Here is a 16,122-nt window from a genome sequence, read left to right as displayed (position 1 = left end):
GTTTATTGATAACATTGAGGTAATTTATATTTTAGTTTTTTTATTGATTCACTATATAGTATTCATTATATAGTGTAGTGTATACCCAGTTACTGTGAATAGCTCAGATGTGTAGGCTTTGACTTCAACATAGCCATTTCTGTGACCAGTCACAAGCTAATCACTCAGTTATTTCAATGCTAAATTCGCTTAGTTATTTCAATGCTAAATTATCCTGTTTGATTTGTACTAGGTGCCTCTGTGAATGTGTATGCTTTAACTTTAACATAGCCATTTCTGTGACCAGTCACAAGCTAATCACTCAGCTATTTAAATGCTAAATTCTATGCTAATTCCTTTGTCAAGGCGCTTTGTTTCTTCTCACACAGCTTAAAGGTCGCGATCTGAGCGTGGCTTTGTTCGCTCCAGCGCGGTCCTCCAGACAGTCTCGTCCCTTCACCTGATGAAGGCCGCTTGCGTTGTGGCCGAAACGTCGTGATAATTTTATTGTGTTATTTTATTTTATCAATTTATTATTTTATTCTCATTCTACGTGACTTTACCGAAAGAACCAAAGAAGATGAATCCTTGCAGTCACGAAAGCTTTAAATCGAAATGTAAAGCTTTAATTATTTATTAATTATTTATTAAGATGGATACAAACTCAGCAATCCTTGGAAGGACGTTAGCAACCAGTTAAAGTCATAACTGGCTATTATATTTGCATTTTAGACCTGGCAGCCCTTTAATTAGTGGAAGCCCACCACCAGGACCATTGCTGCCCACTACTTCCATCATCACTAGCAGTAGCCCTTTATTGGTGGAAGCCCACCACGTGTACCATCATTACCCACTACTACCACCACCTCTAGCAGCAACCTCCACCGTCAACACAATTAACATTAGCTGCCCCGCCGATGCTGCTACAACTGAGCTACGCCCATGTTAAGCACTTAAGCCTATACCTGGCAGCCCTTGAATTGGTGTTAAACCCACCACCAATGCTGCCGTTGCCCATTACTTACAATAACATTAGCTGTCCCGTCCATGCTGCTGACACTTGGGCTACACCCATTTTAAACCTTTAGAAACAGTTTGCCTTAAGAGGCTAACCCCCTCTTTTCCTGATGATGACCGCTTGTTTCAATCGAAAAGTCGTGGTTTTTAAATTATTTTTTTCAGTTTCATTCACTTCATTATTATTTTTCTATGTACGTGACTTTACCGAAAGAACCAAATAACATCACAATATTAATATCTGGACAAGGCACACAGACAACAGCTGCACGGTGTTCAAACAACAGCAATAAAACTTATCTGTACCAGTGAGATGTCTTTATTAAAATATATAAAACACAATGAAAGAGGTAGTGAATATCTGCAAAAATGTGAAGTTTTGTTTAATCAGTGCGTGTTTTAATTGTGAAAGACTGAAACAATTTATAAAAAAACCAATGCAATTGCACAGAATGTAAACATCGGGTTGTGATATGGAAGCTACTGGTAGACTGCCGGTGAGAGCGCTCCGGTGCATTTCACCAACACTGCAAGGGCATCAACATTAGAGCAACTTATTCACCTGAGCAGAGCTCCATTTGTCTTTTAGGTGAATATAAAGCTGCCCGGTCTGTGGAACACTTTTACCAATGGTGGTAGTGAGGTTACTATGGGCCAGGTGGCCAGCATGGATAAGTAGAAAAACGTTGAGTGGGCAAGCAGGCGATTTCTCACCGCGGATAATGTCCGGTGCACCCTCCCACACGTCCGCATGGCAGGCAGACTTCAGCCAAAAAAAGCACTGATTAAATACTTTTTTAAATACTTACTCAAATATTCACAAGTTATTTCAAAAGCGGTAACTGTGCACCTTTCATATTACAACAGACTTCACGCTGTAATGAATCACCATGAAGGCGAATAATACCTAATTCCACACCAGTTATGGTTTGGGCATTGATTCATAAGTCACAGTGTCACAGAGTCTACAGAATTTGAGCACATTGCATCTGGTCCAAAGTCCCATTCTTTGTACAATACACATATAAAGCAACGCTACTGCAACACAACAAATAACACAGCAAATAACTTCAGTGCTTCAGAACACAATGGTGACAGTTTTGACAAACCCCACTGGCTGCCTCCCCAGTGTAGCTGCAAGTGTATATTGCCCTGTTCAGTTGGCACGAACCAGAATGCTGACCCTCGTGCCAAGCCCTTCGTGCTTTGTATACCAACACAGCAATGTGCATCACCGAGGGGTGGCCTACGAGCTAACACTTTTTTTCCAGAAGGCGCAAGGAGAACGTGCGGAGCGCACAGCGAGCACAATGTGCATCGATGCTGGGTGTACTGTGCGGGAACGTGCAAGTCACGTGAGTCTTGTGGGGCGTTGTGCTTTAAAGCTTTGAATCCGGTGACCTCTAACCCTCTAGCATTGCGTACTTTTCACTGTGCAATCGGAATACCGTCATGTGTCAGTGCATCGTGCACAGACTACAACCACCCTGGCAATGGCAAGTCACCATGGCAGAAACAACTACACCAATGCACGATCCCTGACAATCATTCTAATTTTCCTTTCTTGAACTGCCTGGAAGGGGAGTGCTGGCCCTGCCTCTTGCGTGGAGGCTGTGGGCCCGTGGCCGGTTCTGCCGGTGGCCAGGCAAGAGCAGCGCCACTCCCTCCGCGCCATGCTGCGGAGGCATCAAGGCACTTGATGCTCACCATCGGGAACGAGAAAATGTTGTGCCGGGCACATGCACGTTTTCCCTCCATCCACCATGCGCGCCTCGCTGCATTCTCCCCGCGCCGTGGATCCGGAGACGCTGGGGACGCTGTGGGAAAAGCGGCGCCCGTTGGCAGCACGACGGAAGGACGCGCCCAGCAATCGTCCCCAGCGCGGCGTTCACTCCCCAGCCTTGCCGGGGCATGTGTCGAGCCGTCCCGCCGAGGAGCCACGGGCCCGGGCAGGTGAGCGACTGGGGGGGCTGAGGGGCGCAAGTGATCGGCGCCACTGGCGTCATGCGGCGTCTTCGGAGGCTGTGTGGACATGGCACCACGAGCGGGGATCTTTCTGGTGCCGGTAGCGGTGGGGCCCGCAGACCGTCTCCCGCGTGGACGTCCCCGGGTGGCCACAGTGCCATGACTCTGGCGCACTTCCTGGGAGGTGGAGGTGGCGCTGCCCGTGGAGATGCGGGAGCCGAGCTTGTTGTACTCCAGGGTTACTGGGGCTCCTCTTTCGCACTCCAGCCACACTTTGCATGTTGTCCATGGAAAATTCCTCCCGCCCCCTGAAAGACAAAGCATGTTGTGGGTCAAGTATGCTTTGTGTAACCAGGAGAGGAGCCCGGGAGGCCAGGATGAGTGTCATTGAAAGAGTCACCTGGGTCACCAAAATATAAGCAAATAAAAATCGGGCCAAAAATAACTCCCATGAGAAATCTAAATATTTCACGAACAGAACCGCACAAGTGCACACACTAGTTGGGTGCGTATAAATTAATCGCTTTGTTATATGGATAATTGCGATGCATGAATTGACTTGATTACAGAAATGTATGTAAATTATGAAGAGAATGATACCATGAGGTGAATAGAACAAGACAGAATAAGTGATTCTTAAATCCCAACCATGAATCATTACGAGTCATCAAATTGCAGTGGAGTGGATGAATTGTGAGTCGCACACACACACACGCACACCTGCAAACAAAAGATAAAGATCCCCCCATATAGCCTTCACAGATTTGACTGGCATGGCACAAGAGGAGATGGGTGGCCCGCATCACACCCGGCCGCCTTTGTCTCCCTAGTCACAATGTTTAAACACCGCACCAGGTATCTGAGGATGAGTTGATCTAGGTGAGGCCCAGGATCGGTTTGGGCCGCCGGGTTCGTTTTGTTCACATGCGTATTTCCCAACAATATAAGTATGTGGGGGTGCATCATGTGGTTGTGTATGTGGTTGTGTATGTGCAAAGAAGCTTTTTGGAGACGTTCATCAGGAGGATGCTAAATCTTTATTTTCGTGGCTGTAGATGGTTCCAGTCAGCCCCGTTGTTGTCACTGACTGTTTAGACTCCATCGCAGGCAAGCACGCCCGACTTGTGGCCTCACTCTCCTTTGTATTCTCTCTCCCCGCCCTTAATTGGACAGTGCTCTCCATTCCGGATGTCTAAACATCCGGCCACTGTTCTATTTCTCATCCGGCCACCTGCTCAGGTGGTTAATGAGGCGCAAACGGACTGGAATTTGCGCGTCCCAGGGGTCTTAACAGCATACAGGATGGCCCCATACGCCTCGACGGGATTTTCCCCATTCTATCTGATGTACAGGCGAGAGAACAAACCCCCCATGGAAGCTCAATTGGGCATGGTTTCAGGGAAAAATAAGGCCGCCATGCCTGCGCCCATGCAGGTCATGCTTGCACGATTGTTTAAAGCGCGTGAAGCAACTAGGATAAATTCTGATAAAAAGCAGGCTGCAAACAAGAAGAGCGCGGGGCAGCATGCGTACGTGCTTCCATGGAATATCGGGGACAGGGCTTGGTTGCATTGCCCACAGGTACCACTGGGTACGTCTCCCAAATTACATTGGCAATGGCAAGGCCCCGTTGAAGTAGTGGCGGACACCATTTTAGACAGATACAGGCAGGGGATCGCCGTTGGTTTGTACACCCGTCGCGTCTGAAGCCATATGTTCATCTCCAAATAGACAGCTCATCTGCAAGTCCCATACGGCTGGTGTCTGATGTGTCCGATGAGCCGGGGCAGCCGGTCCCGGAAGCTGTGCTTCAGAAAGATTGCGTTGTGCCACCCACAGGATCCGAGCCTCTGCAGCCCAGAAATTATCCCGAAGCCACCTCGTGCGCAGAACCGAAGGTTGGAGCCCGGTCGAACTCTTCTGTTGAGTCCAGGGAGGGGCTGCGCCCTTTTGCCCATTTGTGCAAGTCCCCAGAGCCCCAAGAAATGCAAGACCCCACCCAAGGTGGGGGACCGGCGTCGAGGTTCCAGTCCAAGTGTTCTACGTTCTGGAAAACGGGTTTTCCCCCCGTGCTGGGCATTAAATTCAGAATTGATTGTGGGGGTAATATGCGCCTGGAGGGGTCACATGATGTTGTTGTCGCCTGACGGTTTTGGTGCGCCACGCGCTGAGTTGTGCTCAGTGGGACCTCCTGCTGCTCGTCTGTTCGATGGAGAGTCGCGACGGTGTTCGTCGGTCGACGGGATTTTTTTTTCCCTCATCCTCGCGGTGTGTTGGTTACCACGTTGTCGATTCTGCTGTGGTTGCTCTGCGCTAGCCACCTTATTAATGTATGTCAGCCAGGTTGGCTGGTGACCAAAAGCGGCAACTGCAGTGTACAAACAGTACACACGCCAGTGAGCGACAGTATACACGGGTGTGTCGGCAGAATGGAAGAACTGGGGCAAGGGTCATGGAGGGGTCCATCGGGAAGCCCCTGAAACCTGCTAGTGGGTTCAAGAAGGAAGGCGTGGTCAGGGCGGAGCGAGACCACACTGCTAGAATAAAAGGAGCCGAGAGCCGTAGCTCGAGGCCGTTCGTGGGAATCGAATCATCTCGTCGTCGCTGTCATCGCTCTCGCCTGTCAGCTATCTTACTTAGTGCTGTCGATGCTTGACGGCTCGTGTTGTGTTAAGGCTAGCGAGTACTGAGTGTGTGTAGTCGAGATCATGTGTGTAATAAAAGAAGGTGCCTCCACAATTATCGTTTCCGAAGTCCTGCACTACACCTGCACACCACTCGATCGTGCCAACCCAGGATGACACAAGCAGGGAAAATTTGGCCAACTTCTATATCAAAATGGAATAAACTTCCGAGATGAGTTGTAGCAGCGGCCATGGGGACATTGGTTAATAAGAAGCGATAGGGGGAAATTCCTTAAGAGTGTTGGTGGACACAGGAGCATCAGTCACCATTATTTTCGCGCTCGTGTTTGATACGAACAGTATATAGTAAATTTGTTGTAGCAAATGGTGGTAGCTTGGGAATTGTCAGTAAAGTAAAGATGGAAATCCGCATAGGAGAAATGTGTATCGGGCCCGGTATGCTTATTGGGAATTTATTTATTTAAGTCGGCTACCAATTAAAATACAAATTGACCAGGGCTGTATAGAGATGCCATTGGGGAGACGGATTTATTTTTTGCGGCCTGACACTGAAACAGGGAAGGCCGCCAGAGTACATGCCCTGATGGGAGAGTCGATGATGATTCCGCTACTTGCATAGGTGTTGGTCCCTTTGCAATATCACTTGCCATTAATCACCTCACGCGTGGATGCGCCAATTATAGTGTCACCACTGGGACCAACGTTTAGTCGGCATTCATTAGCGGTGGCGGACACCATTTTAGACAGAACCAACGGTTGTGTATACAAGTTTTCAACATATTAGAGCAGGCAATTGCAATACGAGAAGGGATAGTAATAGCCCAGATTTCCCCAGCAAGTGAATTACAGGAGGATGAAATAGTTGCAGGGATACAAGAAGTGAAGGATGAGGTAGGGTCGCCCTGGGCGGAAGAAATCGTTCAGCGGAACCCTGAATTGACTCAAGGTCAAAGAGACCACCTTCAAAGTCTCCTTCACGATTTTGATACTTTCATTGAAACCGTGGAGTGCTCAGCCCGTGAGGCAAAACTCATATAGAGTAGGACCGGCAGAAAGGGAGCAGATCCGTCGAGCTACAGAAGAGAGGTTAAGATCAGAGATTATTTCTCCATCGACTAGCCCCTGCAAAGCATCACTAGTAGTAGTTTAAAAAAACACATGGCTCTATGAGGTGTTGCGTTGATTTTCGGTGACTATATAAAGTTACGATAGCGGACGCATATCCCCTACCACGTATTGAGGACTCATTGGATGCATTGGCGGGAGCAAAATATTTTACTACGTTGGATCTATCATCAGGATTTTGGCAGCTCCTCATGATTAATTTTGGACACCGCAGGGGTTGTTTCAATGTAATAGCCTCCCGATGGGATTGCTCATTGCACCGGAAACCTTCCAATGCCTCATGGAGCTAGTACTGTCGGGTCTACAATGGGAGATATGTTTGGTCTATTTAGATGATGTCATTGTGTTTAGTTTAACACGTAGGCTTTCGCGACCAATATTATTCATAATAAAGGTTTTTGGGTTAGATCGCGTTTATTTATAAATGTGTCGTAACCCTCCACCACCCGACACGGCCAATCAGCAAAGAAAAGTGTCACGTTGACAAAAGACAAATAATTCACTACTTCAGCCCACCGGTGTGTTGAAGAGTTAATCCACATTTACAGTTTGAGTACGACGTTTCGCTGGTAAATACTTCCAGCATCATCGGGCAATTCGCCAGAATGGTAAAGCCCTCGCTTGCTCCCGGTTTTATATAGAGCAGAAGAGTGACGTCATCACTTAACTCATCAGGTGCAGTGATTAGAGGCGGAGGGGGGGGTAATGTAATTATATAATCGATTAGTAATCAGTCATTGGTTATGATTAGTAATGAGTTGTAGATTAGTAATTCTTTAAATCAAAATGTAATGTGTATTATTTAATAATACGCTTCCAGGCCGCACTAAGCCGGTAGCTGTCAGAGCGATTAAAGTTATTCTTGTTCCTCTCAATTTCAATGGATTCTCTAATTAGTCTTTGCCAGTAATAATTAGTTTTACACACCACTGCAACATTGTCAAAATCAATTGAGTGTCCTTGTTGACAAGCATGTTCTGCCACTGCCGACAGTTGTGTTTGAGATAATTTAATATTTCTCTGATGTTCTTTTAGTCTTACGCTGATGTTACGTCCCGTCTGCCCAATGTAGCAGCTGCCACATGAACAATTAATCCGATATACACCTTCTGTTGATAGTTTAGGTAATGCGTCTTTAGTGCAAGATACTAGTTTTTGAATTTTGTGTACTGTACCAAATCTTACTGTAATGTTTTGCTTTTGCAAAACGCGGGCTAATTTGTCAGTTACTCCTGAGATATATGGAATTTTTATTGTTTTAACAATCTGGTCGCTTTCAGTAGTATTGCTTTGCGATCGTGATTTGGCATTCAGTGCTCTGTTAATTTGAGCATTATTGTAGCCATTCTGTCGTAGTGCGTCTTTAACGTGTTTAATCTCTCTCACTAGACTCTCACCATCTGACACTGTTTTCGCCCGATGTACGAGCGTCTTGATAAGAGAGGATTTTTGAGCTGGATGATGATGTGATTCTGCATTCAGATAGGCATCAGTGTGCGTTTGCTTTCTGTAAACGCTGTGTGTTATTTTACCGTTTAGGCCATGTCCAAGCAAAATATCTAGGAATGGGAGTGTGTTATTCACCTCCATTTCCATGGTGAACTGGATGGCCGGGTTTTGTGCATTGAGATGATTTAGAAAATCATTAAGTGTATCTTTACCATGTGGCCAGACAACCAAAGTGTCATCCACATACCTAAACCAAAAGGATGGTTTTAATGTGCTCGAGGCAAGTGCTCTTATTTCAAAGTTTTCCATGTACAAATTTGCTATAGCAGGGGATAAAGGAGAACCCATTGCTGCTCCTTCCTTTTGTTTAAAGAAATCCCCTCTCCATAAGAAGTAAGTGTTATTTAAGCAATGGCCAGCAAGTTTCGGAATATCTTTTTGTAAACCGGTATTCTTTACTAGTGTATCAAGTAATTTAAGCGATTCGTCCACTGGAACCTTAGTGAATAGAGAAATCACATCAAAGCTTACCAGAATATCATCAGGAGTAAGTTTAATATCTTTAATCACATTCACAAGATGTTCTGAATTTTTTATGAATGAAGATGTCTTACCGATGTAGGGCTGTATTTGTTTGGTTATATATTTTGCTAATTGATATGTGGCAGAGCCAATTGTACTGACTATGGGTCGTAATGGGATGCCGATTTTATGAATCTTTGGTAGCCCATAGAGTCTAGGTGGTTTTGAGGCCCTTGGCTTAATTAGGTATTGCTCATTTTTAGGGATTAATGAATTTGCAATTATTGCAGTGGTCTTACGTTCTAAAGTATTAGTTGGATCTCGTTTAATTTTAATGTAGGTACTTTCCTCTAGTAAATTTCTAATTTTATTATCATAATCGGCTCGTGACATCAGTACAGTAGTGCGGCCTTTATCAGCTGCTAGGATTTGGATATCCTTATTTACACGCAGCTCTCTTAAGGCTTTTGCCTCGTTAGAGCTAATATTTACTTTTGGAACTTTGCTATTCTCAATTATTTTAGCAACCTCATGTCTAGTCATCTCTGCCTCATTATGTGGAAGGAGTCTAACTGCTGATTCTACCTCAGCAATTATCTCATCCACTGGAATTGTGCGTGGGGTAACGGCAAAGTTAAGGCCTTTAGAAAGGATAGAGACCATGTCACCGGTTAATACAGTGTTGGTCAAGTTCAGTACAGTTTTGTTTTTACATTTTTGGTTTTCAGTAGGGATTTGTTTATTATGTAGTCTAGAAAATTTATTAATTTGGTTAGTTTTGGTTAGTTTAAACACATTATCAGCCGATTGTTGTGTTATGTTATCGATTATATTCCAATAATGCATAGATACACTATTGCTTATATCTAAGTGTAACTGCTTTAGTGATTCCGAAATGTAAGATAATTCACTTTGCTGATTGGCCGTGTCGGGTGGTGGAGGGTTACGACACATTTATAAATAAACGCGATCTAACCCAAAAACCTTTATTATGAATAATATTGGTCGCGAAAGCCTACGTGTTAAACTGACTAACCTCTATGGGGAGGATACTTTTCTTAAAACCAGAAAATTGGAGAAGCTTCGCATTAAGCGGATGAAATTGATATCTTCACTGGCGTTCCTCAAAAGGTGCAGAGATTCAAAGGTAATACCAAACGCAGTTAAAATAACACATCACATAAAGTCTTCTAAAGCTAACCAAATACTACACAAAGCTAGCGAATTATTATTAATAGAGAGAATACAGCACAATAGGAGTGAATTATCTTACATTTCGGAATCACTAAAGCAGTTACACTTAGATATAAGCAATAGTGTATCTATGCATTATTGGAATATAATCGATAACATAACACAACAATCGGCTGATAATGTGTTTAAACTAACCAAAACTAACCAAATTAATAAATTTTCTAGACTACATAATAAACAAATCCCTACTGAAAACCAAAAATGTAAAAACAAAACTGTACTGAACTTGACCAACACTGTATTAACCGGTGACATGGTCTCTATCCTTTCTAAAGGCCTTAACTTTGCCATTACCCCACGCACAATTCCAGTGGATGAGATAATTGCTGAGGTAGAATCAGCAGTTAGACTCCTTCCACATAATGAGGCAGAGATGACTAGACATGAGGTTGCTAAAATAATTGAGAATAGCAAAGTTCCAAAAGTAAATATTAGCTCTAACGAGGCAAAAGCCTTAAGAGAGCTGCGTGTAAATAAGGATATCCAAATCCTAGCAGCTGATAAAGGCCGCACTACTGTACTGATGTCACGAGCCGATTATGATAATAAAATTAGAAATTTACTAGAGGAAAGTACCTACATTAAAATTAAACGAGATCCAACTAATACTTTAGAACGTAAGACCACTGCAATAATTGCAAATTCATTAATCCCTAAAAATGAGCAATACCTAATTAAGCCAAGGGCCTCAAAACCACCTAGACTCTATGGGCTACCAAAGATTCATAAAATCGGCATCCCATTACGACCCATAGTCAGTACAATTGGCTCTGCCACATATCAATTAGCAAAATATATAACCAAACAAATACAGCCCTACATCGGTAAGACATCTTCATTCATAAAAAATTCAGAACATCTTGTGAATGTGATTAAAGATATTAAACTTACTCCTGATGATATTCTGGTAAGCTTTGATGTGATTTCTCTATTCACTAAGGTTCCAGTGGACGAATCGCTTAAATTACTTGATACACTAGTAAAGAATACCGGTTTACAAAAAGATATTCCGAAACTTGCTGGCCATTGCTTAAATAACACTTACTTCTTATGGAGAGGGGATTTCTTTAAACAAAAGGAAGGAGCAGCAATGGGTTCTCCTTTATCCCCTGCTATAGCAAATTTGTACATGGAAAACTTTGAAATAAGAGCACTTGCCTCGAGCACATTAAAACCATCCTTTTGGTTTAGGTATGTGGATGACACTTTGGTTGTCTGGCCACATGGTAAAGATACACTTAATGATTTTCTAAATCATCTCAATGCACAAAACCCGGCCATCCAGTTCACCATGGAAATGGAGGTGAATAACACACTCCTATTCCTAGATATTTTGCTTGGACATGGCCTAAACGGTAAAATAACACACAGCGTTTACAGAAAGCAAACGCACACTGATGCCTATCTGAATGCAGAATCACATCATCATCCAGCTCAAAAATCCTCTCTTATCAAGACGCTCGTACATCGGGCGAAAACAGTGTCAGATGGTGAGAGTCTAGTGAGAGAGATTAAACACGTTAAAGACGCACTACGACAGAATGGCTACAATAATGCTCAAATTAACAGAGCACTGAATGCCAAATCACGATCGCAAAGCAATACTACTGAAAGCGACCAGATTGTTAAAACAATAAAAATTCCATATATCTCAGGAGTAACTGACAAATTAGCCCGCGTTTTGCAAAAGCAAAACATTACAGTAAGATTTGGTACAGTACACAAAATTCAAAAACTAGTATCTTGCACTAAAGACGCATTACCTAAACTATCAACAGAAGGTGTATATCGGATTAATTGTTCATGTGGCAGCTGCTACATTGGGCAGACGGGACGTAACATCAGCGTAAGACTAAAAGAACATCAGAGAAATATTAAATTATCTCAAACACAACTGTCGGCAGTGGCAGAACATGCTTGTCAACAAGGACACTCAATTGATTTTGACAATGTTGCAGTGGTGTGTAAAACTAATTATTACTGGCAAAGACTAATTAGAGAATCCATTGAAATTGAGAGGAACAAGAATAACTTTAATCGCTCTGACAGCTACCGGCTTAGTGCGGCCTGGAAGCGTATTATTAAATAATACACATTACATTTTGATTTAAAGAATTACTAATCTACAACTCATTACTAATCATAACCAATGACTGATTACTAATCGATTATATAATTACATTACCCCCCCCTCCGCCTCTAATCACTGCACCTGATGAGTTAAGTGATGACGTCACTCTTCTGCTCTATATAAAACCGGGAGCAAGCGAGGGCTTTACCATTCTGGCGAATTGCCCAATGATGCTGGAAGTATTTACCAGCGAAACGTCGTACTCAAACTGTAAATGTGGATTAACTCTTCAACACACCGGTGGGCTGAAGTAGTGAATTATTTGTCTTTTGTCAACGTGACACTTTTCTTTGCTGATTGGCCGTGTCGGGTGGTGGAGGGTTACGACACATTTATAAATAAACGCGATCTAACCCAAAAACCTTTATTATGAATCATTGTGTTTAGTTGGTCAGTTGAGGAACAACTGGTAAGGTTAAGACAAGTTTTCTTAAAGGTGCGAGCAGCTAAACTGAAACCGTAAAAATGTCATTTTGTACAGAATTGCGTTGGATGTTTGGAAATGTGGTCAGCAGTAAGGGTGTAGCATCAGACCCTGAGAAAAAGTCCACCGTAAAGAATTGGTACAGGAAGTGCGGCGATTCCTAGGGTTTTGTCTTACATTATTGCAGATTTGTACCCCAGTTAGCTACAGTAGAGAAACCCTTGCATGCCCTCACACCAAAAGGAGTGCGATTTCCGGTGGGTGGAGGAAGAAGAATCGGCATTTCAAGCGCTTTGTTCGAGGTTGACTGATGCTCCCCTACTAGCATATCCAGATGTTTCACTACCGTTCATCCTAGATACTGATGCTAGTGATGTCACAAATACAAGGAAATGTAGAGGTGGTTATTACGTACGGGAGGCGCGTGCTTTCCACCGCAGAACAACGCTACTGTGTGACTCGTAGATAACTCCTGGCAGTGGTACATTTTGTCACGTTGTTTTGGCCATGCCTATACGGCCACCATTTTACTGTGCAGACCGATTATGCGGCATTGCAATTCTCATTGAAAATGTATCAACCTTCGGGACAGATGGCGAGGTGGATTGAAAACCTCCAGGACTACTCTTACGATGTCACGCACAGGAAGGGTACCCCGCCATTATATTGACACACTATCGATGTTACCATGCAAAGACTCGTGCGCATGCACAACGGGTGCAGCTCGGTGTAAACCGACCTTCTCCGACTCTTCAGGACCGGCGACGTTAATAAATGTGGCAAAATCTAAAAATTTGTACCGCCCATAGATCATGATCTCGGGCTGATAAGGACCGAATGGATCCTACTACAGAAAGATGATGACTTACTGGAGTCCTTTTCTGCACAAGAGCTGAATCTGATAAAAATGGACAAGCAGGGACGCCATTTGTAAAATGGCGAGGGCTTTGGATGAGGTGGGACACTAGGATGCAGCGTAAACGCCTGGTGGTACCCACCTCCCTACGACAACAGTTATTAGAAATGTACGCCGAACAACTTATGCACTTGGGCCACCATAAAGCATTGCTCACACTGCTGTCGAAGGATGTGCGAGAGTGGGTAAATCGTTGTCAAGATTGTGCAAAAAGAAAACCTCCTTCCCAACACATACAATCTCCCCTGCAGTCGATTGCAGTATCTAGGGTGAACAAGCTGGTGGCATTGGACATCCTGGGTCCATTCCCTAAAACATCAAGGGGAAATAAATATTTGCTTGTTGGGATGGAGTATTGCACTCGTTGGCCTGTCACATGGCCACTACCAGACCACATGACTGTGACTATAGCAAAGGCCTTTCTCCACGTGTATGTATTGGACAAAGGCCCCCCTGAGAAACTGCTCACATACCATGGTCGACATTTTTCTGCTAAACTGTTGCGCAATGTCTATGACATCATGGGCACTAAGAAAATTCGAACCTCACTGTACCACCCTCAATGTGCTGCAAAAGTGGGAAAGGCTTAACCGCATGGTCCGCAATTTTGTGCCATGTTGTCACGGATGATCAGACAGACTGGGACTTACAACATCCCAGGAGTCTCAGGGGCATACCGTACAGCACCACACGCATCGACCGGGCTCTCCTCCTTTTTAATGTACAAAAGAGACCAACTGGTGGCTGCTGTCCCTGCTAAATCGGTTTTGTGGCCAGCCTCCCTCAGGGTGCCACTCGAAAGGCTGCAAGAAGCTCGCGAAGCCGCGATAGTGGGGTCCGGCAGATCACAATCAGAAAACGAACGCAAACGAAAAAAGACAGAAGCGCCATTGCATTATTAGCAGGGGGATCGGGCCTGGTGGCACTGTCCCCAGGTCCGGGTGGGCACGTCAACTAAGCTGCACCATCCCTGGCAGGGTCCTGTAGAGCTTGCCCAAGTTATTTGTCCACAAAGTGTACGCATCCAGATGGGACATCACACAGAGAGTCGGCTAACATAACAGTATTGCATTATATTTCTAAGTTTAGTAGGTTTATATTCTTGGTTCTTTCGGTAAAGTCACGTTGAAGGGAAACAATAAAATAATAAAATATATATAAAACAATACAAAAATTATCACGACGTTTCGACTGCAACACAAGCAGTCATCATCAGGTGGAAAACCAACGTTTTCACAACGTTTTCACAACGTTGGTTTTCACAACTTATTTTTCTCCTGTGTCACTGCTAGCCTGTCTCCCTCTCCCTTAGCCTCTCCACTGCTAGCCTGCTCTCTCTCCCTTAGCCTCTCCACTGCTAGCCTGCTCTCTCTCTGCCTCTCCACTGCTAGCCTGCTCTCTCTTAGCCTCTCCACTGCTAGCCTGCTCTCTCTCTGCCTCTCCACTGCTAGCCTGCTCTCTCTCTGCCTCTCCACTGCTAACCTGCTCTCTCTCTACCTCTCTACTGCTAGCCTGCTCTCTCTCTCTCTGCCTCTCCACTGCTAGCCTGCTCTCTCTCTGCCTCTCCACTGCTAGCCTGCTCTCTCTCTGCCTCTCCACTGCTAGCCTGCTCTCTCTGCCTCTCCACTGCTAGCCTGCTCTCTCTCTGCCTCTCCACTGCTAGCCTGCTCTCTCTGCCTCTCCACTGCTAGCCTGCTCTCTCTCTGCCTCTCCACTGCTAGCCTACTCTCTGCCTCTCCACTGCTAGCCTGCTCTCTCTGCCTCTCCACTGCTAGCTTGCTCTCTCTCTCCCCTAGCCTCTCCACTGCTAGCTTGCTCTCTCTCTCCCCTAGCCTCTCCACTGCTATCCTGCTCTCTCTCTCCCCTAGCCTCTCTACTGCTAGCCTGCTCTCTCTCTGCCTCTCCACTGCTAGCCTGCTCTCTCTCTCTCTGCCTCTCCACTGCTAGCCTGCTCTCTCTGCCTCTCCACTGCTAGCCTGCTCTCTCTGCCTCTCCACTGCTAGCCTGCTCTCTCTCTGCCTCTCCACTGCTAGCCTGCTCTCTCGCTCTCTCTGCCTCTCCACTGCTAGCCTGCTCTCTCTCTGCCTCTCCACTGCTAGCCTGCTCTCTCTCTGCCTCTCCACTGCTAGCCTGCTCTCTCTCTGCCTCTCTGCTAGCCTGCTCTCTCTCTGCCTCTCCACTGCTAGCCTGCTCTCTCTCTGCCTCTCCACTGCTAGCTTGCTCTCTCTCTCCCCTAGCCCCTCCACTGCTAGCCTGCTCTCTCTCTCCCCTAGCCTCTCTACTGCTAGCTTGCTCTCTCTCTGCCTCTCCACTGCTAGCCTGCTCTCTCTCTCCCTTAGCCTCTCTACTGCTAGCCTGCTCTCTCTTTGCCTCTCCACTGCTAGCCTGCTCTCTCTCTCCCCTAGCCTCTCTACTGCTAGCCTGCTCTCTCTCCCCTAGCCTCTCTCCTGCTCTCTCGCTCTCTGCCTCTCCACTGCTAGCCTGTCTCTCTCTCCCCTAGCCTCTCCACTGCTAGCCTGTTCTCTCGCTCTCTGCCTCTCCACTGCTAGCCTGCTCTCTCTCTCCCCTAGCCTCTCCACTGCTAGCCTGTTCTCTCGCTCTCTCTGCCTCTCCGCTGCTAGCCTGTCTCTCTCTCCCCTAGCCTCTCTACTGCTAGCCTGCTCTCTCTCTGCCTCTCCACTGCTAGCCTGCTCTC

General features: G+C 45.4%; 1 protein-coding gene across 1 annotated transcript in view; it reads right to left on the bottom strand.

The window, feature by feature from the left end:
• Nucleotides 1-1,299: 1,299 nt before the first annotated feature.
• Nucleotides 1,300-16,122, bottom strand: part of LOC116941177 (uncharacterized) — a 40,793-nt gene continuing 25,970 nt past the window's right edge. The window contains exon 3 of the mRNA XM_032951921.2: nucleotides 1,300-3,269. Coding sequence (XP_032807812.1) covers nucleotides 2,542-3,269 — 728 coding nt within the window. The 3' untranslated portion in view covers nucleotides 1,300-2,541. The remainder of the gene's footprint in view (nucleotides 3,270-16,122) is intronic.

The sequence above is a fragment of the Petromyzon marinus genome, chromosome 11 (genome assembly GCF_048934315.1).
Source record: "Petromyzon marinus isolate PM22_M1 ecotype Great Lakes invasive population chromosome 11, UKy_Petmar_22M1.pri1.0, whole genome shotgun sequence".
Taxonomy (NCBI): domain Eukaryota; kingdom Metazoa; phylum Chordata; class Hyperoartia; order Petromyzontiformes; family Petromyzontidae; genus Petromyzon; species Petromyzon marinus.
This window is presented reverse-complemented; position numbering and strand designations above follow the sequence as displayed.